At 45.9% G+C, this 27,950-nt stretch overlaps 1 protein-coding gene and 1 pseudogene across 3 annotated transcripts; both read right to left on the reverse strand.

Annotated features, from left to right (window-relative positions):
- Positions 1-1,642: 1,642 nt before the first annotated feature.
- On the reverse strand, positions 1,643-25,142 carry PROKR1 (prokineticin receptor 1). Of its 3 annotated transcripts, none has more exons than XM_030877427.2 (3): positions 25,007-25,142; positions 12,500-13,144; positions 1,643-4,199 (listed from the first exon to the last, which is right to left on the reverse strand). In XM_030877427.2, the coding sequence occupies exons 2-3, from the start codon at positions 12,982-12,984 to the stop codon at positions 3,503-3,505; spliced, it is 1,182 nt and encodes a 393-aa protein (XP_030733287.1). In that variant the 5' UTR covers positions 12,985-13,144; positions 25,007-25,142; the 3' UTR covers positions 1,643-3,502. The 3 variants fall into 3 exon arrangements, with proteins under 3 accessions (XP_030733287.1, XP_060165561.1, XP_060165560.1); XM_060309578.1 differs by lacking the exon at positions 25,007-25,142 and adding an exon at positions 18,907-20,521; XM_060309577.1 differs by lacking the exon at positions 25,007-25,142 and adding an exon at positions 15,309-15,927.
- Positions 25,143-26,501: 1,359 nt separating this feature from the next.
- LOC115864177 (transmembrane and coiled-coil domains protein 1 pseudogene) lies at positions 26,502-27,730 on the reverse strand (annotated as a pseudogene).
- Positions 27,731-27,950: the final 220 nt, after the last annotated feature.

Consider the following 27,950-nt stretch of genomic DNA (forward strand, 5'->3'; position numbering starts at 1 on the left):
TGCAATATTACTTACATCTCTGAGTGTTATTCAGTGTTTGGTTACCTCTTCCAGGGATGACAATCGTATCATTGGGTGAGAAGCCTTTTCCCCCCGGCAAAAATCAATTTTGGTTTCCCGAAGCAGGTAAAGGTAATATTTCTCTTCCCATGTGGAGTGCTTGCCCTCTGCTTCTCTAACCCCACTTGTCCTGTTCAAGTCTGACTTGTTCACAAAGCTCCTCACCTCTCACCTTCACTTCTGATGTCACTGAACTCTGAACACATACGCCTGCCCTCCATCTGGACACCCAGCCAAGTCTATTTTCTTTATCTCTCTCCTCTGCTTTTCTAGGGCAGGGCAGCTGTCCTCAGGGACAGGGGCCTGCTATCTTTTCTTTTATATTCCTAGGGACCCCCAACTAAGCATTTAAAGAAAGAGCAGCTGTAAACATTTTTTAGGAGTTCTTCCCTAAAACCTCCAGATCTCCATGTCTGTGCTACGAGTTCCCAGTGGTAGGATGAGTGAAACTTATCTTGCAAAGGAACCAGGACTGTTTCTGAAACTCTTTAAGGGTCTCCAGAGAAGGGTCAGACTGGAGATGAACAGTCATCTCAAGGATTCTTGGAAAGGGTCCTTCTCTTTCCAAGATTAATGCTCCTGCACCCACGTATGCTGTGGTAGAAAAACTCTGGACTGAGCTTTGGGGTATAACCCTGGCTCTTACAGTGACCAGATATGTGACCTTGAACTTCTCTTTCCCTCTCTGGGCTTCAGTTTCATTACTTGTAATATGAATGATTGGAATTTGGTATTCTCACACTCTAGGAAGGAGAGCTGGACTCATTCTTTCGTGGACACATTCCAACATTTATCATAGTTTTCAAGAAACAGGACGCATGTTCATAATTTTCTGTCAGTCTCACAAATCCTTCAGCATTCTTTTCCACAATGAGCATGGAACTTGTTTCACACTTGAGGGCTTGCTGTGGTGATTACCATTCCCATAATGTCTTTGGTTTAAGAAATTATTTTTTAAACGTATACTCACTCATTAGGCAAAACCTCCCAAAGCTTTGTTCAAAACCTGCCCTTCTCTTTTACTTTAGTTCAGGAGATGGTTTGATTTTATAAAATAATGTTTTTATTCTTCTGTACTGGACAATGTGCATATCCCTTTGCATGCATTAGAGAACAGAAAAGAAATACATAAGCACAAGTGCCACCTTGTTGGGTTTTCCACCACTTTGGGGGGAAGCCATTGGCTGGCCAGTCCACCGCTCAATTCAATGAATCAGCCACTAATCTGAAAGAGGCGTGGTACCCTAGGTTCATCTCCTGGCTCACTTTCCACGTGCAGACATTGAGCTTGCTCAAAGGTTTAGCTTTAGTTAATGTAACAGGCATAAAGCGGTCCTCAGATTTCCAGTCTTGGCACTCAAATGCTACGGTTTTACCAAAGCAGACTTATAGGAAGAAAATATAAATCACTTAAATCTCTTTAGGATGGAGAGAAGTTTGTAGGCAAGAAGAACATGAAATATTATTCTCAGAATTCGTATGATCATGGAATCAGCGTCTATTCAGTGCTCACTCAGAAAACCATCACACTGTAACTTGGAAAAGGATGGGGGAGAGCAGATATTACAGGAACACTATGGTCAATGATTATATAGAGAGATTGTTTTATTTCACTTGATAACAACACTTTCATTCACTGTACAATCACGAACAGACACAATATCTAGAAATATTATAGACAGGCAAACAAGTGAAAATTTGATATTTTAGGCTGAAAATCAGAAAGAGGTTTGGTTGTCACATGTAAAAAATTCCTATTTAATACAGTCAACTCACATTTAGTATTCCTAATGGAAAAGATGAACATGACCACAAATTATATCATTTTATTATTGTTCAGTCCAAAAACTAACTTTCCTAATTTTAGAATGCAATCTGCGATTTTATTAAAAAAAAAAATAAGAAGAATTACCTTCCAAAGCACGTTGGCTTTAGGCTAATATTTTAATTAGTTTTTATCCTCTGAGAGTATTCCGGTTAAACCATAGGGTAAGTCTGCTGGATGATGAATAAGAAGAAATAAATAGGTTTTTGAAATGTGTCTTCCAGGGAAATAGAGTAACTATTAGAAAAATAAACTTTGTTGTCAATAAAGAGTTGACTATGTTTGGAGGGGGAAACACCATACACATGTCACTTAAATAGCATTATAGATGTACTGTTCTAGAATTATTTAAGAAGTAAAGGACGAATCTGCTCTATAGCTATACACACTCATGAAAATAAAACCAGACTATGAAACAAGTATCACATAGCCCAGATTCACACTGGTTAGGAACAGGCATGGTTGACACTTCCATCATCACAAAGATGCTCTGATTCTGAAGTTTCTAAAACCCTGAGCTCATCTTCTGCCTGGAGACCAAGCTACCATCTCCTTCTATAATTCTGCCACCAAATTTCACTACCTTGTTGTACCATCATGCTATTAGGCACATAATGCATACATAGCATTGCTGAGAGGAGCAAGGGAATATTCACACAAAGAATGATGAAAGGGGGAGATGGTGAGGTTTCTAGATACATAAGCTAAGGTGACAAGTTTTTCCTTCTCCTGGGCTCTACACACAGCTGTTAGTCCATTCTTTTGATTGCTTGCATGGTTGAAAGAGTTTTCCCATATATTATCTCATTGGCTCTTCACAACCACCCCATTGGTAGCCATCACAGGTATCATCTTTGTCCCCACCAAGAGGCTTTACCCAGGCCCACACAGGTGATGGAGCCAAGGCTGGATCAGATATTCTGATCCCAAATTTCCAAATTCAAAATTCAAACCACCAAACAAAGGAGGTGGATTAGAAAGAGGGACGAGCCCTCAGTAAGCCTGTAGAGTCACTGAATCTCATTGTTGGGTCCCCCCCACCAACCATTTGTATGTTCTTTTCTTTCCTGGGTGCCCAGGGTGAGAATCAGGACCAAGGATGAGAAGAGAAAGTTGCAGGAAGAGCCAGAAGCCTGCTTTGTATTCTTGCCCCAGCCCTGCAAATGTCAGGAGTGAACTCAAGCCTAGGAACAATCCCAGAGATGGGCTACATCAGTGTCTGATGAGTAACTTAGATGGTCCAGAGAGACCCTCACCCTACAGACACATGTACCACAGTCTTAGATGCCTACTTAGGCTCCCTTCTGGAAACCCCATTATTCCAGGCTATCTCCCAACATTTTTCTTGGTTTCATCGTTACTTCTTTTTGCCTATTAAATATCGTCAACATATATAGGTTTCACCAGTGCCTACTCTTTGCACAAACTAGATGTTCAATGAATGTCAGCCACTGGTGATGGTGTCTAATCACACCCGTTTTAGAGATTCTGAGCTCCCTGAACACAGCGTTGACATATTTGTCCATTTGCTTTGCCCTATGCAACACACCAAGTGTTCTTGGTTGATAGCGTGTACCTAAGCACACTGCTCAGGGTCCCAAAGGTCCTGTCCTGGGGTTATTTCAGTATGATGCAGTCCACCTCTTCAGTGGCAGGCACTCCCGTGGTTTTGAGGTCAAGGTCCCCACTGGACTTACTCCCGCTGTAAGAAGCCTTCCAGTGGAGCAGCATGATCTTCTTGAAGTACTTGATGGTGTTGTTCTTGACGGTCACGAAGCACACGGTGTTGACCACGCTGTTGCTCATGGCGATGCACTCAACCACATAAAAGGCCGTGAGGTAGTGCTTCTCCTTCACAAACACGGTGGGGAAGAAGTCACGCACAATGGTAAAGCCGTAGAAGGGCGCCCAGCACAGCACGTAGGCGGTGAGGATGCACATGAGCACCAGGACCGTCTTCCGGCGGCAGCGCAGCCGCTTCCGTATCTGCTCAGTCTGGAAACCAGGGACAGCCTTGAACCAGAGTTCCCGGGAGATCCTGGCATAGCACAGGGTCATGGTGACCACCGGGCCCACGAACTCAATGCTGAAGATGAACAGGAAGTATGACTTGTAGTAGATCTGCTGGTCCACTGGCCAGATCTGGCCGCAGAATATCTTCTCCTGGCTCTTGACAACGAGGAGGACCGTTTCAGTGGTGAAGTAGGCTGACGGTATGGCAATGAGGATGGACACCATCCACACCAAGGCAATCAAGCCAGTGGCTGTTTGATACTTCATGCGGGGTCTCAGCGGGTGGACAATGGCCAGATATCTAGGACAAGGACACAAATGGGATCAACCACTGTGGTAAGGAAGTGCTGGAGGATGATGTTATTTTGGCAACATTGAGTCACAAATGGTAGGTGTGGAGGGAAAGAGCAGTGTTATGTGGGCTTCCAGGAAAGGCAGACTTGAATGCCAGCTCCAGCTACACCTCTTACTAGCTGTGCAACCTCAGGCAAGTTTTTATTTATTTTTTAATTGAAGTATAGTTGATTTACAATGTTGTATTAATTTCTGCTGTACAGCAAAGTGATTCAGTTTTATATATATATGTATATATATATATTCTTTTTCATATTCTTTACATTATGGTTTATTCCAGGATATTGAATATAGCTCCCTATGGTATACAGTAGGACCTTGTTGTTTATCCATTCTATATGTAAAAGCTTCCATCTGCTAACCCCAAACTCCCAATCCATCCTTTCCACACCCCGCCACCCACCCCTTGGCAAACACAAGTCTGTTGTCTATATCAGTGAGTCTCTTCTGTTTCTGTTTCATAGATAAGCTCATTTGTGTCATATTTTAGATTCTACATATAAGTGATATCATATGGTATTTGTCTTTCTCTTACATAGTCACTTACTATGATAATCTCTAGGTCCATCCATGTTGCTGCAAATGGCATTATTTCATTTTTTTATGGCTGAGTAATATTCCATTGTGTATATATACCACATCTTCTTTATCCATTCATCTGTCAATGGACATTTAGGTTGTTTCCATGTCTTGGCTATTGTGAATAGTGCTGCTGTGAACATAGGGGTGCATGTATCTTTTTGAATTAGAGTTTTGTCTGGATATATGCCCAGGACAGGCAAGTTATGTTTAATCTCTCTGAATCTCAATTTCCTTATCTGCAAAAGTTTTTGTGTTTGTTTGTTTTTAAAGATTAAATGTGCCAATATAGACACAATTTCTGGCACAGTTTAAAACATGGTATATACTCAATAAATGGTAACTATTATTATTAAATGTAGTAATAACATCTCCTATCGGTTTCTAGCCTGGCACTGTTCCCAGGTCCTTCCTGTTTTCAGGGCCATTCATCCTAATTACCCTACAGCTTAGAGCTAAAAGGACCTGATAATTCCAGAGTTGTTGGGAGGATTTGCCCTCTCTGATAGAAAAGCTTTGCCTTCATTCCACATTTTTAAAAACATTGCTCTGCATGCAAAGTTGGAGGAAAAGCATGTGACCATTTATCTTATTTTTCAGGTTGAAAAATGGAGCTTAGTGAGAGATGAGTGACTTTCTCAAGGTCAAATACCACAGGACTCTCGATAGAAAACATTTAACCCTATCTCACATGGTTGATGTGAAAATCAATTGAGAATATACACGAACTTGTTTTTTGAACCACAAAGCAACAGACAGTAAAAGATATTGCATTTGTTCTTTCCCTTAAAACCACACTGCTGTTACCACAGTTGTCCAGAAAACAAGAAAGAGCATTTTCCGGGGGATGTGAGTCATTCGTGCAGTATGAAAGCCTCCTTCCCAGAGAGAGTGCACATACTTAGACAGAGAGCTCTGGTTTCCTGGAAGATGTTCTGTGTGTGGCAGGGGGTGGAAGCAGGAGAAGGAGAAAGATGGCAAGTGAAGTGGGAGGGAATGACTAATCAACGCTGGAAATAAACACATCCTCACGTGTCCACAGCTCATCCCTGGGAAAGCCAAGGGCAACCGTGACGGAGGCCTGAAGGAAAGCCAAACAATTCTGTTCCCTTTGCAGCCAATCCCTTTGAGGTCATCTTACTTGGGATTTTGACTGGAAGAGGAGGGTCATTCTTTTTTTTTTTTTGTCATATTCCTGCTGTTTCTGTCCTTCCCACAACACAGACAGCCAACCCCATTGAGTGTCATATGGAGAGTTCAGCGGCACAAGACTTCTGCTGTCTTGTGGCTACCAGCTGTTAGATGAAGTTGGATGGGTTGGGTCCACCCTCTGGTCGCCCATCTGGCTGCTTTTCATGCTCCGCCACCAGCAACAATCCCTGGCACTCGCCAGTCTCCCAGGGTGGATGCTGAGGGTGAAATGGGAATGTCTGCAGGGTGTTGGCAATGCTTTTGTCCGTGCACATGAAGACCATGCCACTCTTGCTGTATGGAGGGCACCAAAGCTGCTCTGAACCATAACGAAAACTAAGAGTTTAGAGCTTTTGTTCTCACCAGCTCTCTCCCTCTCTATCTACCCCACCGTGTTCTGTTAATTACTCTCTCAAAGAATATTTCTGTATTCATAACTGCTTGCTATATGAACGTTCACTCTATGATTCTGTTCCTTCTTTTCCCACTAGTAATTTCCCAAGTCTTTATGATATTTTCAAACTCAGAGTGTTTTTCCAATGAACACGTAGGGGAGAATGCTGATCTAGAAGACCAAGAATCTACTCCCAGCTTTGCCACAAACTTACTATGCGAATTTTTCATTTCTTAGCCCTGAGGACTCAATTTCCTCATCTGTGACATGGGAATATCAAGTGCCTTACCAGGCTCACAGAGATAGTGTGAAGCTCCACTGAGACACTGCACATAAACAATAGGTTATTAATGTACAAGAAGAAACTCTTAGTATCCTAAAATGTATTTTTAGAGCTATTCTGTATAGCAAGCAATTTTCTTTCACCTATTACTGGCAAATCCTGCATTTGCAAGTTCTATGCTACTTTCTATTTTATTGGACCTATTTTATTGGATTTACTAATCTTCACATCAAAATTAATCTGTGATTGCCCATCAGATAGTTAGCTCATCCTGACATCACCCCACCTCCATCCCCAAAGTTAGCACCAGATGCTGTGCAAGAGGTCTTCCAAATACATTAACCAATAGGCAAATTGCAGAAAACGGTTTCAAGGATTGCCACCAGCCTTGGGTATGCTAGGCTCAGAACTCCATTATTAGTAATAGTTGCTTGACTTTGTAAAGCAACTTAGAATTTACAGAGCGTTTTCAAATCCACATTCTCATTAGATAACCCCAACTCATTTGAATAGGTAAGGGAGCAAAGATGCCCACCTTACAGAAGAGCAAACTGAGGTCTGAAGAAGTTAAATAACGTGTCAAAAGCCACGCAGCTAGTAATCGACAGAACCATGACGCAGACCCATCCGGATCTTGCTCCAAATCCAGTGGGCTTGCCAATACGCCAATTGTTCCTTCCTTTTCAAACCAGAGCAAGCAATATCCCTTCCTCCTGCCCTTCTGGCATCCTGGCAGCCCCTCCGTTCTTTTCATCATAGTCAGTTTCAACCTATTGACGTTCCAAAAAGGAGTCAGGCGATTGGCAACTACTTTCCTTAGGAGTATGCGCTTGGCATTGTAGCGTGTCTACCACTACAGTGGTTCAGGTCCAGATCCACTTTAAGAGTCAGCATTTCCCAGAGAACAAAGAATGAAGGCTGCTGGACAAAGAAATGTCCAGCCACTGTGTGATGTCAGTGGGCTGGGTGATTAAGCAAAGAGCATTTGAGCCCCCTCTCTGCCCCAGGACTCAGCCCCAGTTCTAATCACGGAAGTGGCGGTCACAGTAGCTACTAGGCGGCTCATGGGATGGGTAGCAAATGTACAAGCTGCTTTTTGGGCCAACCAGCCCCAACCAGTAAGCTCACCAGGAAGCATGTGGGCTTCCTAAGGCTGAGTGCTGTCCTTCATGCCTTAGCTGCCTCGTCCAGACAGTACAAGAGAGCTGGCAACAGGTAGGCAGACTGGCCAGCTTCCCCTGGATTCCTCATAAAAAAAAGGAGGGACCCCAGTGCCCCACGTGCCTGAGATCCAAAAGATATACCCCGAGGGCAGTGCAGGTGTCTCCACATCAAAGAAGAAACCCAGACCTGAGGGGACAGAGTCCTCTGAGGATCTTTTGCAGTTCCCTGCTACCCTCAGGTCTGACTCCCTGTGCCTAGATTTTGTGATGTTCTAGAACAGGACCCTATTCTTTCTGATCTCTACTCTTTTACATTCCTTGCCCTGTCCCCCGTCCCCGACCCCGCTCCCCGGACCTCACTCTCACCTCAAGCACTCTCACCTCTCGGCTTTTGCAAACACAGTTCTACCTACCCTCTTGGCAATCCTTTCTTCTCCTTGCTGATCGTCATTTGTTGAAAGCCAGTGAAAAGTCTGTCTCCTGCATGAAGCCTCCTCTGATTATTCTGTTACGCCACAATCTCCCCCTTCTCTAAATTTCATTTCAAACTGACCCTTTACTTATCCCCTAACTTTCCTGTGTTAGTTCTCACCCCTCCCCCCGCACTCTGGATGGTAAGCTTCCCAAGAGCAGGGATCATGCCTTACTTCTTTTTTTTTTTTTTTTTTTTTTGCGGTACGTGGGCCTCTCACTGCTGTGGCCTCTCCCGTTGCGGAGCACAGGCTCCGGACGCGCAGGCTCAGCAGCCATGGTTCACGGGCCCAGCCGCTCCGCAGCATGTGGGATCCTCCCAGACCGGGGCACGAACCCATGTCGCTTGCATCGGCAGGCGGACTCTCAACCGCTGTGCCACCAGGGAAGCCCCATGCCTTACTTCTTTTATAACCTTTTGCTGTCTGTGAATTCTGGGCACCTAGGATCTTAGTAAAACTTCACCTTCGGCAAGAACCTAGCACTGGATGAACAGAAATGTCATAAGCCATGGTGACAGTTCTCAAAAAGATTGCAACCGTTTTTGGAACACAGGACATCAATGTGTTTACCCAGCATGAGATGGGCAGGCAGTCTGGAGCTCGATAATAAAATGGTGGAAAAGCAGATGAAAAGATTCCAGCTATATTTTGTATACAGTGGCGTCGTTAGAGGTCTTTGGAGCAGGAGAGGGGGGTGTGTATGAGGCAGAAGATTAATTTGGCTGCAGTCTTGCTTTCTTCCCCTGGGCCATGGGACCCTTCTTGCTATTCCTAGAACCCTCAGGTTTGCTCCAGTCTCGAAGCCTTTGCACTTAGAATTCTCTTTGTCTGGAATGCTCTTTCCCAGTCTTTACAAGGCCAGTTTTTTTCCCCCATCATTCAGAGGTCTGTTCAAATATCTTCTCAGAGACACTTTTCCTGATTCCCACTTAGAGCGTCTCCCACCCTTGGTCACGCTCCGTGTTTGCTTGCGTGTGTGTTTGTTTTATTGAAGAAGAGTTAATTTACAATGCTGTGTTAGTTTCAGGTGTACAGCAAAGTGATTCAGTTATACATATATGTATTTGTTTTTCGGATCCTTTTCCATTATAGGTTATGTTTATTTGTTTTTGCTCAGAGTATTTCTCATGCTCTGAAATTACCTTCCTTGGTTGCTTGCCTGACTGTTCTCTCTCCATCAAGCTACATCAGCACAAGGAGCTTTTTTGCTTATTCACCATCGTATCACCAGTGCTTGAAATAGTATTTGTAACTTTGTAGTCGCTCTATAAAAATGTATTGTGTGTTGGGGCTTCCCTGGTGGCGCAGTGGTTGAGAGTCCACCTGCCGACACAGGGGATGTGGGTTCGTGCCCTGGTCTGGGAAAATCCCACATGCCGCGGAGCGGCTGGGCCTGTGAGCCATGGCCGCTGAGCCTGCGCGTCCGGAGCCTGTGCTCCACAATGGGAGAGGCCACAGCAGTGAGAGGCCCGCGTACAGAAAAAAAAAAAAAAAAAAAAAATGCATTGTGTGAATGAATGAATGCTTAGGATGGATTGTGAGGGAGTAGGGTTGGCAGAGGGGCGGAGCTGAGAGACACTGGCCGCAAGAAGACCAAGAGGAGACTGATAATTCAGCTCTGGGTGAGCAGTGGGGAGGTTGGGCCGGGTGTGGGAGGGGATTGTCAGGGCCTGGGAATTAAGTGAATGCTGGAGAAAGGGAGAGAGCAGCCAGGACAGAGGGAACTTTTGAGCTTAGATGCCTGGGAGAACCATAGAACCAATAGTAGAAACAGAGAACGGGTGGGAGATAAATAGTTCTGTTCTACTATATCTTGAGAGCTGTGTTTCTTAGAAACTTTGTATCATTATTTCTTTAATCACATCACAAAAACAATCACTGTCATGAAAGCAAAGAGGTTAGCCAATCGGAAATAGTCATTAGTTTATCTGGTTTTGTTGTTGTTGTTCCTTTAAGGGTTAATTTAAAAGCATAACATCTGCCGTTTATTAAGTGCTTACTCTGTTTTAAGCATTGTTTTAAACAATTCCATGTATTATTTCATTTCATCCTCAAAGCAACCCAATAAATTAGGTTTTCTAATTATTCCCATTTTATACATGAGAAAATTGAGGCAGAGAAGGGTCAACTAACACACACAAGGCCCTGCAGCTAATAAGTGGGGCAGTAGGAATTTAAACCCAGGCAGACTAACTGCTCACACTTTTCCTACAGAAATTTCATTAAACAAAAATAAAGATTTTTTATAACTGTGGCCATATTTTTTATATCAAGACAAAAATTAGTTGCCTAAAACTAACAAAGTCAAACCCAGTGTCTGGGGTCAAGTTTCCAATCACAGCCCCACCCTAACCATAGCCGATGCAAAGCACGTTCCTGATTAACATACCCACCGTAAGAGAAATGCCTGCAATATTTCAGACAAGCTGAGTTTCATATGAAAGGCGAATATGAGTTTGAAAGAGTTCAGTGGATGGAGGTGGATTGATTGACATAGATATTACCTCTTACATGTTCAGAATAGCCCAATGCCCTGATTTTGTCCTGGCTCCCATTCCCCTTGAAGCCATTTCTTCCTGCAGTGTTACCTCTTTCTACGAGTAGCCCCCCTCCATGGTAAAATGGGTCTCACCCAGGGAGCAGGGGCCCACCCCACAGCAGGCACCTACCTACCCCACTTTCAGTGGCTGAGAGCACCTTCTGTGAAAAACTGTCTTGCCAGAGTGAAACTTCAGGAAATAACCCCATATGTTTTGTCCTGTTCATGTGCTAAGAGGGATGGTGGCACTTTCAGAAAAGTTTAGAGACAAGGTCCTCGGAGATCTTCCTCGACAGCTGTGAAGGGAACTTGGGGGGCAGATACTCTGCTTGCCTGTCCCTCCTGTTCCTTCTACAGATTCACCCAGGGTCCGCTGCTGGGTGGACAGAACACCATGGGGGCTTCGTGACTCATGTGGAAGAGCTTGGCCAAGCCTTGCGCAGGGATGACACCTCTGGACACCTTCTATGGGTGACAAACCGAGGGCTATTTCATGTGCTAATTCCAATATCCTCCTAGGTTTTAAGGCCAGGCTCCTTTTCAACCCTCTGCCCTTGGGAGTGGTCTATGTCTAGGTATTCTACCCCTGGTCATCCCACTGATGGCTTCAGAAATCGGGCTCTATTTGCTGTGTTCCTCCCGGGAACACTGTCCTGGGGTGTCCTGATTGAGGGGGGAGGGAGCTGAACGCCACCAGAGCCCTGAGGCCATGGGACACGGAGACCATCTGTGCTTCAGGTTCTCTGGGTTAAGAGAGAGAGACGGGCTGTGCAGATCCAAGTACACAGAGGCCCGATTAGACCCTCAGGGTAACTGTCTCTGGACTGCAACAAGGTGTTTTGTAACAAGAGTCCAACTTTGGGCACAGAAGCCTGCAAAATTGTTCCAAGGGAACAAAAACTACTCTGGCCCATTAGCACAGGAGATTATACTAAATGAAAAGCCTAAAGATAACATAGGAAAGATTTGCATGGGCTGCTCTTACTGATTTTATTTTTCATCACTAGAAACAGCTCTTCTGTACTGTTGTACACTAATGTATGAAAAGCCGCCGGCTGATTACTGCAACAACCAAAACAGAGTAAGTAAGCATAGGTCTCCTTTTTGTTTTGTTTTGTTTTGTTTGTTTTTTAGAACAAATCCCTCAACGTTATTTAAAATCAACCGGTGTTAACATTGTTAATCAACTATACCCAATATAAAATAAAATTTTAAAAAATCATCATAACAATAAAAAAATCAACCGGTGTTTGTAGGGGCATCAGTAGAGGATGTCTTGATGAGATAGAAACCTCCCTCAAGATTTCCAAGTTGACTCAAGAGGTAACTGCCTGAAACTTAAACTTGTCCCTCCACACCTCCTGGGAGCCGCCTACCTCTAGACCTCTGACAGATACAACATCTAGGAGCATGTCCATAACAGAGGGATCAAAAGCCTTCCTGCTGCCCAGCTCTAGGGGGCTCCACTACCTCCTGCCTGCTTACCACTGGAAAACTAGAACTCTTTTCACTGTTCAATAAATGGGTCACCTTTGGGCCCCCATGCATCCACAGCTCTGGGGAATACAGATACCTCTCATCAATCACAACTGCCCCTTCCTTCATTGTCCCCACCCCTCACTCACCTGTCGATGGCGATGGCCAGCAGGGCGTTGGTGGAGACATAGAGAGAGACAGTGCGCAGGTAGTTGACAGAGGCGCACAGCACGTGGCCGTGCTCCCAGGAGAGCTGGCGTACCACATAGTAGTCCATCTCGAAGGGGCAGCAGACGACGGCCACCAAGAAATCAGAGATGGCCAGGTTGGCGATGAGCAGATTGGTGAGGTTGCGCAGCTTCTTGTAGCGGGCCAGGGCCGCGATGAAGATGAAGTTGCCAATACCACAAACCAGCATGATGCCCACCAGCGCCATGCCAATGACAATTTTGGCAGCAAAGAAGGTCCGGGAATTGGTCACATCCTCATCTTCGTCCAAGGGCATATCATAGTCGCCATAGCTGAAGTTGAATGGGAAGAAAGCAGCTTGGGTTCCGTGGGGGTCAAGCAGAGAAAAATAGTTGGTTGAGGTGTTTGTGGCATTCTCATCCATGACCCCCATGTCGACCTCCATCTGGCCAGGTGAAGCCTTGAGCAACACTCCTGGGAATTCCTCTGGGGAGATGTCGTTAGGCTGAGGTCTCCCCTTTCTGCTGGTACTCAGCTTTCCCTTAATGAGTCAGATTGTCCCTGCAGGCGTCCTTGGGGTCCAGTATCCAAGCTCCATCCTAAGCCTTGGAAAGACATACAAACAATTGGCTACATAGGTAAGTGAACCTGGCTAAATTTAAAACCATTCTATAAACTAAGCTGACCCATTAGCCACCTGCCCAGAGTGAACAGGTGATGGAGTGGAAATAAAGGAACCAGGGAAAGAAAACAAAGGAATCAAAACCACATACCCACTCATTCAGGGAAGGTTAGATTGCTACAGAGACAAACAAGCGCTAACTCAGTTTATTTCCGTTTCACTGAAGATTCTGAATGTTGCACTTTTTCTCAGGGACCAAAGTTAGGAGTGTGGGAGGCTGAAGAGAACCAAAGTGACCTGCTCCAAACCCCATTCCTTGTCCTGACAGCCTGAACTTTGTCCTTGTGGAATTGTCCCATTCTGTAGCTTAAAAAATTATTCTGGGGCTTCCCTGGTGGCGCAGTGGTTGAGAGTCCACCTGCCGATGCAGGGGACACGGGTTCGTGCCCCAGTCTGGGAGGATCCCACATGCCGCAGAGCGGCTGGGCCCGTGAGCCATGGCCGCAGAGCCTGCGCGTCCGGAGCCTGTGCTCCACAACGGGAGAGGCCACAACAGTGAGGGGCCCACGTACCGAAAAAAAAAAAAATTCTGAATTCCACTGAAGAGGCAAGACTTTGAGACAGGCCTGACTGCTCTCCAAGCCTCTTTCCTTCTGGCAAAACACTGCTTTAAAATCAGAGCCTATGTAGCAGCCACCTTCCCCTCTCCTCACTAGGTTTCCTGTTCCTACTTCCAAGTCTGATGTGAGCCTAGAAGCCAGGCACAGCATTTACCAAGGCCTGTCCCCACACAGAGGCTGCAAGAGTGAAGTCCCAGCCTAATCACTGAGTGGCTTAGAAAGGGGACTCTGGAACAAAATCCTTCCTTGGCTGGTTGTGTGTCCTGAGATAAATAGCTTGAGCTCTCAGAGTTTCAACATTCTCCAGGCAAGAGATCAGTGATGTCTGTAAAGCATGGAGGTCCCTGGAGAGGGAGGGTGTTACATCCTAGGACTGCAAGGAATTACTAGTGAGGACCCAGGCCTCCTCGGTCAGCTTCGAGGAAGAGGAGGGCACTCGTGACCCAGATGATGGGGCTGGGGTACCAGGAGGGGGTTGTCAGCTGCACCGGTGGGGATGCAGAACCAAGAGGGAGCCAGAATCCCCATGTCCCCGTCCCTCTCCCTGCAGATCCAGTCCCTCCCAGAGCCTGCAAACATCAGGCCAGGTTGCTGGGATGTAAGATGAGGGCTGGGGTCTGGAGAGCTCCACAGAGGGCAGGAAATTCAGAGAGGGAGGGGAAGTGTGGAAGCCTGAGGTTCCTGGGAAAGGGGGACACAAGAAAGACTCCTAGGACCCTCAGGAGAGCATGCTGCCCACATCCCTTAAAGGTGACATGTCTGGAGCCTGCCTTTGGGGGTAGAACTAAAGTCCCTCTGCACAGGGAGGCCCAGCCCCAGTCCCCCATCTTTCCCCCAACACTTCCCCTCCATTTTTCGCAGATTTTTTTCCTCCTCTGAGCATCGGTCCTGCCCCTCTCAGGCCCTGCCCTTTGCTGCTATCGTGTGTGAAGCAGAACCCAAATCGGAAAGGTCAGAGAGGGCCAGGCTTGCCATCCAGGCAGGAAGGATGCAGTCCGCCGCGTGGGACAGTCCTCACCCCTCGCAGGCCCTGTGGGTCTCCGAGGCGCGCCACCTCTGGAGAGGGACCCTGCAAGCTCGCTACCTGGAAGACTCAAAGTCATGTTTTAAAAACAAAGAGCATAAAAACTTCTTGGGGAGAACGGGTGTTAGGAGATTTGGGATTTGGGGAGAAATTGTCCAGCGATCTCTTTTTCTCCTTCATTCTCACCTCCCCAGAAGGAACCCCATTGTCACCCGGTGTCCTCTGGAGCCCCTGCGTTTAGGGATTGCCCCCTGGCCAGACCTTCCCATCTCTGGAAGCATCTCTTTGCAGCCTCTGCTGATAAGCCTGCTCCCAACTTTGTCCTCGGAGCCTCAGAGGCTACGCCTAAGGACAGAAGGAGGGGACAGACCGGGTCCCCTGCAGAAATGAGCACGAGTGCGAGTCTCTTGAAAAGCCCCCTCCCCACTCAAAAGCCCCCGCGCCCTGGCGGCCGCTGCCGCGTGGAGTCCTAGGAGCATCGCCCCGGAGGGCGCGCTCCGTACCTGCGGCATCCCGGCGCCGGGCGGACAAGGTCCTGAGCTCTTTATTCCGGGTCCGGGGACACGAGCCGCTTCTCCCAGAGGCCCATAGGAAGAGCACGGGTCCCCTCTCTCCCTCCTCTGCTCGGGGATCTTTCCCGGCTGGACTCTGCGGGAGTTGCGCTCTCGCCGCCGCAGATCAGAGGACCGCGGCTCCTCGGCGTGGCCACCAACGCCCCCCCGCCCCCCTCGCTGTCCCCGCCCGGGTGACCGTGGGGCGCCCAGGGCCGGGGTGCCCGGCTCGGGGAGGCGTGCTCCGCCGGGTCCGGGAGACACGAGAGGGAGGGGCTCCGGGCTCCAGGCAGGGGCACGTCGGGTCGCCCAGGCACGCGCGCGGCTGGGGACCCCGGGAGTCCCCCCGGGGCCGGAGTGTCGGGGACGCAGAAGCGGCAGCTCGAGGCGAGGACACGCCGGAGGGAGCGCGCGTTCCCTGGGCTCAGGCTCCGGAACGACCGCCTGGGGCGGGAACGAGGGCGGTGGAGCTCGGAGCCCGGCTCAGCGCGGACTCGGCGCCCGAGGCTCCCATCCCGCAGGGCTGCGCCCACCCCGGGGCTCGGGACCGCTCGGCCGCTCACCTGGCCAGCCCCGGAGCCACCGCCAGAGTGGGCGGTCGGGCCCGATGAGCTGGCGAGATTTCAGAGAACCGGGAGGAGCCTCCCCTCCTGCCCAAACCGCCCTCGCAGGAGACGCTGGGAGCGACCCAAAGGTAGTTCCCTCAGACAAGCCCAGCTGGACGCCGGGGTCAGCTTCATTTCAGCCGCCTGACCTCTGTGTTAGAGGCTCTGAGAACCGCTTTCCGGAAAGCAAGGAAGCGGGGGGAGGGCAGCGGTGTGGATGCGGGAGAGAGAGGTGGCCTCCCACCCACCCAGGGATATCTGTTCAAAAGGCTAGGATGACCAGAGCTAACTTACAGAGCACAGGTCTCCAAAAGTACAGATTTCTCAAGAACTTAAATATCAAATTAGCTTTTGATCCAGCAATTCCACTTCCCAAAAAACCCTGAAAGCCGGGACTCAGATGCTTGTACATCAATGTTCATAGCAGCATTGTTCACAACAGGCCAAAGGGGGGAAACAACCCAAATGTTCATCGACTGATAAATGGATTTTTTAAAATGTGGTGTACGCATACATTAGAATATTTCTTATCCTTGAAAAAAGGAATGAAGTATAAAAGTGTTGACGAGGATGTGGAGAAATTGGGACCCTTCTGTGCTGTTGGTGGGAATGTAAAGTGATGCGGTCACAGTGGAAAACAATATGGCAGGTCCTCAAAAGTTAAAAAAAAAAAAAAGAATTACCATATGATCCAGTTATCTCACCTCTGGGTACATCCCCAAAATTATTGAAAGCAGTGTCTGAAAGAGATATTTGTACACCCATATTCATAGCAGCATTATTCACAACAGCCAAAAGGTAGAACCAACCCAAACGTCTATCAACAAATGAATGGATCAATAAAATGTAGTAGGTACATACAACGGAGTATTTTCCAGCCTTTAAAAGGATGGAAATTCTGACACATGATGGGATACGGATGAACCTTAAGGACATTATACTAAGTGAAACAAGCCAGTCGCAAAAAGATAAATACTGCCTAATTCCACTGATATGAGGTACCTAGATGCATCAAAATCATAGAGACCAAAAGTAGAAGAGCACTTGCCAAGGGCTGAGGGGATAAAGGAAGGGGAGCTCCTATTTAATGGGTACAGAGTTTTAATTTTGCAAGATGAAAAGAGTTAGGGTGATGGAGCGTGGTGATGGTTGCACGGCAATGTGAATGGACTTAATTCACTTAACTGTACACTTAAAAATGGTTAAGATGGTAAATAGTATATGTATTTTACCACAATAGAAAAAATGGGGGGAAAAAGAAATGAAGTCTTGATACATGCTACAATACGGGTGAACCTTGAAAACATCATATTAAGTGAAAAAATTCAGACACAACAGGATAAACATACGTATGACTCCACATATATGAGGTACCTAGATTAGGCAGACTCATAGAGTCAGAAAATAGAATGAAGAAGAGGAATGGTGAGTTATTGTTTAATGGACACAGAATTTGTTTGGGTTGATGACAAAGTTCTGGAAACGGATAGTGGTAATGGTTGCACAACATTGTGAAAACACTGAATGTCACTGAAGTGTACACTTAAAATTGTTTAAAAACAAAACAAAACAAACAGAAAACATAAGCCATGGGCTTCCCTGGTGGCGCAGTGGTTAAGAATCCACCTGCCAATGCAGGGGACACGGGTTCGAGCCCTGGTCTGGGAAGATCCCACATGCTGCAGAGCAACGATGCCTGTGCGCCACAACTACTGAGCCTGTACTCTAGAGCCCGTGAGCCACAACTGCTGAAGCCTGCGTGCCTAGAGCCTGTGCTCCGCAACAAGAGAAGCCACCACAATGAGAAGCCTGCGCACTACAACACGCAGCAACGAAGACCCAATGTAGCCAAAATTAAATTAATTTATTAAAAAAAAAAAAAGCCATGATAGAGCTCAGATCTCCTTAGTAAGGCATCAAAGTTTGGCCTCCAGTTGTCCACAATGGAAATGGGGCTGCCAGGGGTCTGGACTTTTACTCCTCTTTGCCACTATCAAACTTCAGGCAAGTCACAGAACTTTTCTGAGACTCCCTTTCCTCATTCACTAAATGAATGAGTTGAGCTTGCACTAGGAAACCACTGCCATGTTCCAGCTCTTCATACAGTATCCTCCCCTGGCCCATATCCCTACGTGGACACCTTCTTCTGTTATTTCCACAAAACTCCTGTCTTTTGCAAAAATGTCCCAGCCTTTCACATTTCTGAGTCTCATGTCCCCTAGGACATGGAACACGATAGCAGTTAAAAGCATGGCAGATAGAGTCAGCTATCTCCTTTCTACCTAGTACTGCACACAGGAGCTGTGTGACCTTGGACAGTGTGCTAACCAAAGCCTAGCTTTCCCACTTGTAAAATGGGTGACAGTAGCTCCTACTGCACAGGACTGTTGTGAGGACTGGATAAGATGAGGCAGGTAAAGTGCTTGGTGCAATGCAGGCCCCTGATAAATGCCACCAGTTACTCTCACTCTGTGATTCTTTCCATATATCGCTCCCTGAGGTCCTAACCAACCCTTGAGATCTTACTCATGTGTCATTTCTTCCAGGAAGCATTCCTTGATTCCCCCAAGGCTATTCAAACCTTTCCTTGACACTTGGTGCCTCTCTTTAAATGTATTTCTGTGTACCAATTTGCTTTCCATCTTGCACAGTTTCCTGAAGAAGAGGTATGTCTCATTCACTTTTGAATCCTGTTCTGTATTGTTTCTCAAACTTTCCTGATGATAAGAATCATCTGGGGTGCTAGTTAAACATATGGATTCCTTGATCCTGCCCCAAACTCAGGGAACATATAAGATAGACACATGTTGACCTGTCATTCCATATAGCATGTCTTCCTATTTACTCAGAAAACCAAAAACAAAGCACAGAGTGCATTAGTTATCTATTTCTGCATTCCAAATTACCCCAAAACTTCAGAGCTGAAAGCAACAAACATGTATTACCTCACTGAGTTTCTGAGGGTCAGGAATCTGAGAGTGGCATAGCTGGGTGGTTCCAGGTTCAAGGTCTGTCGTGAGATTGATGTCAAATTGTCATCCAGGGCTGTACTCTCATCTGAAGTCTCAGCTGGGGTGGGGTGGGGATCCACCTCCAAGTTCACTCACAAGGTTGTTGTCTAGTTTTCACTGGCTGTTGCTGGAGACTTCAGTTCCTTCTCATCATGTGGGGTTCTCTCTAGGCTGCCCGAGTGACCTCACTACATGGCAGCTGACCTCCCCTCTTCTGCAATATGCTATTTTTCACACACTCACGCACACCCTGCCAGAGTGTGGGAGGGGACCACACAAGTGTGCGAATACCAAGAGGTGGATCATTGGGGACTGATTTGGAGGCCATCTTGGAGGCTGGGTACAATGCAAAACTTAGAATTTTCCTATTTCCCCTTCAAAAACCCAGCAATGAATGGTTCTTGAAGCTAACAATAATGCTAGCCTCAATGAAGACATTTTTGACCTTCAGAGGAGTGAGGTACTGGGTGACTTGTGGAGTTGGAGTCATGAGGGCATAATTGGAAGAATTTATTGGCCAGGACCCCCATGGGGGAAATGGAAATATTAGAAGCAGATATAGTCTGGCAGGTTCTATGCACTGCAGCTCTTGGTGGGGACTCCTTTGAAGGGCTTAGTCCCTACATGTCAGTTTCTGCCAAAGGCTTCAGGGGAGCCTCCTCCATCTGTGAAGCAGACATCTATCTGGGGCCCAATTTTAATAATTCATCTCTGTGACAGAGTTAAACCTAGGCTTATGGCAAAATCTGTAAATAAAAATTTTTTAAAAAAAAATAAGGAAAGAAGAAGGAAAGGAAATGAGTTTAAAATAATCTGGAACTCCAATGATGTAATTTCTTTTTCAAATGTGTAGCCCCAAAGACACAAATGGCCTGGAAATTTTTTCTGTGGTTAGAGTCTCCTGCTGCAAGGGGCACATTCCTTACTTCATCCCACCTACAAAGCAAGTCACAGTATCGGAGAGAATTTCACCTCAGGGAGCCGTCACCCAACAAAACCAAAAGAAAGAACTCATTTGAAAAGCACTTTTTTTTAGTGCTTTTAGGTATCCCTCACCCCTAAATAACGTTCTTGAGCTAACTTGGATTTTTTTCCTTTCTTATTCCACTGGCAGGAATCATCCCAAAGGTGCTTTGAAATTTCATTCCTTCATCACATCATTCTATAATTATGTCCTTTGGTTTAACATCTTGGGGCTTTTTTCAGCCATGCAACTCCTGTGTTGCTCTAGTAAATACCACTTAGAAACCCAGCTCAAGGAGAGCCTTAGAGGCCCTTCAGTGAGCACTCTTATAGCGAGAAAAGAGCAAACAGATGCTCAAGGGGAAAGGCCTTTAGCCCAAAGGAACAGAGCAGCATGACTTCAGAGCTCAGACTGGAATCCAAGTCTCCTGAAATTTAGCTCAGCCCCGCCTCTCTGCTCAGCCACACCCACAGTGCACATTGCTACCTGTTTTCAATTTACCCTTCTTTCCATGATCCTTGGCTCCAGGGTTCAGCCACAATTCCTCCTGTCTGACAAATTTTACTAAATCAGCTTATTTTCTGCTTTCATCAGATTTGTTCCCTGGGCACACTCTCTCATCCAGTGCCATGAAAAAAAATCAAGAATTCCTGGAAGACACCCAGAGCTGGCTCAGAACTCATCCTGCCTCCTTTTTCAATGACCTCCCCTGTACTCGAGCCAGCAATGCTCGATCGGCTTCCCAAAGCCCACTCAGCAGGTTGTTTGGACTGCTCTCTGCCATTCCTCTCCAGCTCCCCAAATCCCTCTGGAGGAGATGTGAAAGGAGATTCAGCGAGGCACAGAGACATGCTGTCATTCCTGATGGAAACACAAACATGCCAAAGATGTCAGCTCTCTTGTTAATTTCATTGGTTTGATGCCATCCTTGACAACTTCTTAATGGTCGACAATACTATTCATATATTTATCTGGAGAAATAAACAGGTCATGGCTTATAAGAATGTTTTTTTTTTGGAAAAAGAAGAGAAGAGGATATTTTACCTATGAATATCAAAATATCATGAAGGCTCAAGAAGACAGCAGGTAATGAGTTTGAGCAGAAAGTGTGCTCACTGTTAAGATCTGGATACATCCCGGCATGGAGTCTAACTGTGGAATCATCAATCTGGAATATTTTACATGGGCACTGTAATGCAGCTGACACATGGTGTCTGCCTCAGATTCCAATCTTCCTAGCTAAGTCCCAGGTGAAAGGGCTACAGGCAGCAGGACTCTGGGAGACAAGACAAAACAGGGAGGGCTGTTTGGGGGCTCCTGGTACAGAGTGGCTAAGAAAGGCCTTTTCTCCTCGTTTAAGAAACATTGCCTGGGGCTTCCCTGGTGGCACAGTGGTTGAGAGTCCGCCTGCTGATGCAGGGGACACGGGTTCGTGCCCCGGTCCGGGAAGATCCCACATGCCGTGGAGCGGCTAGGCCCGTGAGCCATGGCCGCTGAGCCTGCGCATCCTGAGCCTGTGCTCTGCAACGGGAGAGGCCACACAGTGAGAGGCCCGCGTACCGCAGAAAAATAAAAAAAGAAAGAAACATTGCCTGGTTCTAATGCAATGAGGACCACATGGAATGCCACAGTGCCCTGGCACCTTGCAGCTCAGCTTCTGAAGATGAGATGGGTCCTTCCACTGACTTAATGAACTCTCAGAGGGAGTAGCACAGTCAGGCCCCCAAAAGTCTTTATGGAGGATGTGTTGGGACGTTGAGAAGAAGGTGCAAGGATTGTTCAAGAACTGGAATGATAACCACCACTGCCTCATGCCCCACCCCAGAGACTCCTAGAGATAAGGGGCTGGAATGTTCTGATTATGGAGGTGGTGGCAGAAGTGAGTTATATCTTTATGTGGGCCCACTGTACCCACAGGCTAGGGAATCCTGGTGAGACTGGAGTTACAGAGGAATTCATTACAAAGGAAGGAGCCCACATCACCTCTATCACCAAGTATAACACTTCGAGATAGAGTTGGTGAATCATAGCCATTGTCTTACTAAGTACTTTGTACGCACATTGTCTACTAGTATTCTTTGATTCAGATCATTCTTATAGTTTCTTTTAAGGAAAAAAATAAATATTCATAACACTATAAAATAATAAAATGTAAGAAAAACCCCAAAGTCATCAAAACTGGGTTATCAGTTTCCTAGGGCTGCCATGACAGAGTACCACAGACTAGGTGGCTTAAAGCAACAGGTATTTCTTCTCTCATAGTTCTGGAAGTTAAGTCTGAAATCAAGGTGTTGGCAGGGCCATGGTCCCTTTGAGTCTCTAAGTAGAGTCCTTCCTTGCCTCTTCCTAGCTTCTGGTGGTGGCTGTCAATCCTTGGTGTTCCTTTGCTTACAGCAGCATCACTCCCATCTCCGCCTCCATGGTCACATAGCCTTCTTCTCTGTGTGTCTCTGTCTTTATATGGCATTTTCCTCTTCTACAGACACTAGTCATATTGGATTAGGACTCACCCTGATGACTTCATCTTAACTTGATTATATCTGCAAAGACCCTATTTCCAAATAAGGTTACGTTCGCAGGTACTGGAAGTTAGGATTTCAACATATCTTTGGGGAGGACACAATTTAACCCATAGCAAGTATACTGTGATACATTTATGTGTGATGGAATACAATGTAGCTATCAAAAATAGGACTATGAAATCAATCTGTGCTGTTAGAAGTCAGGACAGAAGGACAATGGTTACCCTTGGGGAAGAGAGATCACAGGCAAGAACCATTGGGAGGGTTTTGGGGGTGTTAGTAATATTCTTCTTCTTGATCTAGCAGCTGGTTACATGGATGTGTTCAGTTGGTAAAAATTCATCCAGCTGTACACTTATGAAATGTACACGTTTCTAAATGTACAATATATTTCAGTGAAAAGTTAATTAGGACGTAGTGCTGTAAAAGTATATTGACTGACATGGAAAGATAGTCATGATACATTACTGAACGGAAAAACATCAGGTTACAAAACCATATTGCAATATGATTCCATTTGGAGGCGAAATGTATGCAACATCTAGAAAAGAAAATGTCTGGAAGGGCAGAGGAAATTGCTAACACTCAACTCAGAGTGGAAAGAAAATACAAGTGTTTTCCCCCTCATTTCCACTATTTGTATTTTCTGATTTTTTTTAATTGCAGCTATATTATTTGTATAATCCTTTAAATTTCATAAATGAGAAAAGGGTGAATTGATTACAACAAATAGGAGATTCACCTATTAGGGGAAATCATTAATTTAGATCTTTATTTTACACTATATTCCAAAATGCAATAAGGAAGGATTAAAGAGCTGAATTCAAAGAATTAAAAACTGAATGAAAACACTGATAAAAATTTATGAGATTCATGAGATCTCAGAGTGGTAAAGCCTTTACTAAGCAAAAAACAAAAAGGTAATAGATGAACCCCGAAGGCAATGGATAGATTTTTCTACATTAAAACATTTGAAAGTCAGAAAAACCATAAACAAAACTAAAAGATAAATGTCAAACTAGGAAAAATATTTATGGCAAATATTGCAGACAAAAGGTCAAGATCCTTCGTATATGAAGTACTGTTACTTTGTAATAAGGAAAAAACTGGTACCTCGAAAGAATAATGAGCAAAATATACAAATAGGCAATTCACAGAAAGAAATGCAAATAATAATAAAATGTATTTTAAAGTGCTTACTCTCACCAGTAATCAAAGAAATTTCACCTAAATACAATGGCATAAAATTTTGCCTATCAAATTAGCCAAGATCACAAAATGCAAAAATGGAAATTGGATCAGTAGCTTAATTTAAGAATTCAAATCAACACTCTCCCTTCGGGAATGTCTTAAGCTTTCTCTGATTCTTCAGCCTTTATGCATTCTGCCCAGGGTTGCTTTGTAATAAATGTGAGTTGATTCAGTTGATTTCACACAACCATATTTCCCCCTTCTGATTTTGACCTGCCTGACATTTGCTTGAGTTTCAGCCAGGAGAACAGCCACAGGCACACGGCCAAGAAGATGATGTCATTCTACAGAAAGTCAAGTGTCAGAGTTCTGAGCTCCTTGTATGTGTAGAGAAAGGCACAGGAGAAGGTTGAACTCAAATTACATGTATAAATGTGTAATTAATCTTTTGCATGGTTTATTGAATAAGTTACAAAACTGTCTTAACATTCAGACCATTTTCAAGTTGTGTGTGTGTGTGGTGTGTGTGTGTGTAGACGGTTGTGCAGGGGCGTGGTGGGAGGTGGAAGACAAGTGATATGCACGGCAAACCCCTGGAAGCACTTTTATCACTGCCAAAAGCCAGACTATAGTGATATAGCTCATCTAATGAAACTGCTCTCAATGTTAATTGACCAAAAGGCGGGGGAGGGCTGAATGGAGTGAATATTGAGACAAAGGACCAGGACTTCCTGTAATTTAGGTAAAGTAGAGCAGAAGCCATCACTTGGAAGGAAGGGTCTGAGAAGAGTTCAAGCTGCCCAGACAGAAATGCCACTTTGTATGGCAGCACTTCACCTCCTCATCAGCTTTTTACCTGTTGATGATGTCACCTCATCCATGTTCAGGTGTCTCCAGACTCCACGCTCACCTGCACCCGCTCGTGCTCTCTCTCTCCCCACATCAAATACTATTCTCAGGAATAAAGAATACATATGTGTGTGTGTGTGTGTGTGTGTGTGTGTGTGTGTGTGTGTGTGTGTGTGTGTGTGTGTGTGTAGTGTTTAATTAGGCATAGTATGTGAAGTATATATTTTCCATGTTTTTAAGTTTTGTCTGTGATCACAAAAGTAACATGTGTTGTTGTCAATAAAAACCACCTCAAACCATACTAAGTATAGAAAATGAAAATTCTCACACTTACCTTTATCCCTAATCCCATTATTAGCAGCTTGGTGTGGGTATTTTCCTAAAAACAGAGTATCTTAAAACAACCTTATATAAAATTTATTAATGTGATACTAGCATATGTCAATGTATACTTTAAATATACAAAGAGACAATCGACTATAAAGTCACAAATGTTCAAAATACCCACCTCAGGGGCTTCCCTGGTGGCGCAGTGCTTGAGAGTCTGCCTGCCGATGCAGGGGACACGGGTTCATGCCCCGGTCTGGGAAGATCCCACATGCCGCAGAGCGGCTGGGCCCGTGAGCCATGGCCGCTGAGCCTGCGCGTCCGGAGCCTGTGCAAAAAAAAAAAATCCCCACCTGAGGACCAGAGCCTGTTACTGGTGTAACAGTCTACTGGTGGATGCGGTTCTTTAGAAGACTCTCTGTGTATGTATTAAAGACACCAGGCAGAATAGTCTGTGCTTTGGTAGAATTCCAAGCTCAGACTATTTTCCGTGGGGGGATTGTCTCCTGGAACCCATGAGGAGAAGACAATAATGCAGCTACTCTGCATCTGAGTGATGCTCAGGCAGGAAATAGGTGACCCTTGCCCTGCAAGAGGATGGAACTCCTTGGAGTAGGTGGCAGGAGGTGCGGAGAGGCCGTATGGAAGGCCCAGTGGTAGAAGCGAACTGCCCTGGTCTTAGAGAGACAAGATGGTTGTGCGGCCAGACCCTGCTTCTACTTTTCTGATTGACAATGGGGACAGCTGGGAGCAAAGGCTTGGCAGTGTGTTGCAGCCCCAGGTCCTAGGCAGCAGGCCTCAGTGCCACCTCTAGCCAGGAAAGCAACTAGAACTGGCCCTAAGCACCCAATAGAGGGGAGAGATGCATTCTGGTATCGGAGGCAACAGCGGGGAAGAGAGGCTTCTGGTTACAGTCTCTCAGTTTTGTGGTTTAAGCCGTGACAGTCACAGAACTCAGCTACACACCCTGGTGGAACCAGGTCAGGTAACGGTGTGAAGTCCTCCAGCCTCAAGGGGGCACACCTGAGTTCTGACCCCATTAGCTGGACAAGAGTACACAGAACTGGGCTATGGATACCAAAGAGTATCCAAAGCTCCCTGACTCCCTGCACTATCCTCCTACATCAGGGCTTCCTTGTAACTTGTCCCTAATTCGCCAGGCTGCTGGACGAGTCTGTCCAGGGTGTATCCTACACAAACTACCCAGACAAGAAGGCATGCAGAGGCCGAAGCCCTGCCCACACACCTCATGCCAAGCTGATGGCCTTCCTGTGGCCTGAGTCTACCCAGAGGAAGGGGTGCCTTTAGACGAATGAAACGCTAGCAGTGGCCCAGAGTCTGTCTACTGGTCAACAATCAACACTTGGTCCTCAAAAGTCTTCACTTTATCAATTCAGCATGCCAGTTGATCGTTCGCATCCAACTTTGTATTCCTCCATTCTACATTCTGTTGGGTAAAGAGGCTCCAGGACTAGGCTGGAAGGCCAACATGCTGGGCTCAAATTTCTACCCTGCTCTTGTCTGTGTGCTGGTGTACAGCTTGCCTACCTTCTCTGGGATTCGGCTTTGCCATAATCTCTAAGAACCTCTAAGATCCCTTCAAGCTCTAAAATTACATGATTCCTTTGGGCATCAAGTTTGAGAGATGCCCACACTGTCAAATTTGCTCCAACTAGTCAAATGATCTCCTCGGGCTTTGAGATCACGGCCCCCACCCCTGAGTGGCTGCTGGGAGAAGCTGGAAAGCTTCTTGACCTTTGTTAAGCTGACCACACTCTCACTGAAGCCAGCCACCTTCACTTCCACACCCTTCAGACCCTGGTGCATGTCCCTGAAGATGTCCTGTGGTTGCCATGAGATCCCATCCCACTCCATCTCCCAAAACTTCCAGTGGTAGCACTTAAGCTTCTTTTGTAGCTGGAAGAAGATTTGAGTAGATTTCTGGTTCTTCAAAGACCTGCTTGATGTGGGTGGCCTGCTGCTTGTCTGCACTGCTGGCAAGTTTCAACTAGTCATCAGCGTTGTCCTCTGGGATGTTTGTACAACCTCGATCTGTTATGTAAACTTCAGGGTCTTCTGGTGCAGGTGAGCGATAGCAGCCTTTGTGCACTGAGCATCTCATATTCCATCCATGGAATCCATTGGATGCTGCCATCAATGCGAGTGGAAGTCTGGGCAAGGCTACTTACTTCCAACTACTCCATTTATTCTTGGTTGAAATGCAGCAGCAACACAAGCTATTTCCGTCACAGTTAAGCTGCTAGAAGCATCAGTCATAGCTAGAGACTTGGGCTGGCCTGACTATAACAACTGCCATCTTCTGGCCAGATCTCCTATTCCTATTGATTTGGTGACTTCCCCTTGTGGTCTCTGGCTTGCCCCACCTACTATGAAAATTCATCTCTTCCTTTATCTTGGATGGCAGTTGGATCTGCTGTAGGACTCATTCAGAGCTGTGGGGTGGGTGGAGACACCATCAATCTTAGCACATGCGTTCTTGCTTTCCAGATCCATTTCAGGCTCGGGTCTACCTGAATTCGCCGCACATCGTGTGGAGACACAGATGACCTCCTGTGCTGGTGTTGAAAGAGATGCTTCAAGCCTTGGCCAGTCACATTATTGTTCTCCAAAGCATTATGGGTCATTTTAACAATGTGTGTTCTGATTCTGTCTGCTTTCTGGCCTCTGCATCTGCAAAGTAGTAAATGTGGCATTTTTACTTTGACAATTTCTTGATGCTATTTTTCCTTTCTCTCTCTTCCTTCACTAAGGAAGGTTTGCAGCTAAGTCACCCTTCCCTGACCTGGGACACTGTACCAATGGTCCAGCCCCTCCACCCTGCCTCCCAAAACATACCTTTTGGTTCTTTACAACACATTGTATCTTTGATGCTGACTGTCACCATGAAAGCTTTCACCTGACTCAATGAAACGACAAGTACTCTTTTGCTAATGACTTAGCTGCGTGATTGGGTGACTAGACTATACTTGGAGGCAGTAGCAGGAAATGACAAGCTACGCTAATTGCAAAATTCTTTGGATCTGTTTTTGATTCCGTGCAAGGGATGTGGTAAAATAGCGGAAACTGAACTAAATATAGGTCCAGCTCTGGTTCTGCCACTAACA

Source organism: Globicephala melas, chromosome 12 (assembly GCF_963455315.2).
Source record: "Globicephala melas chromosome 12, mGloMel1.2, whole genome shotgun sequence".
Lineage (NCBI taxonomy): Eukaryota > Metazoa > Chordata > Mammalia > Artiodactyla > Delphinidae > Globicephala > Globicephala melas.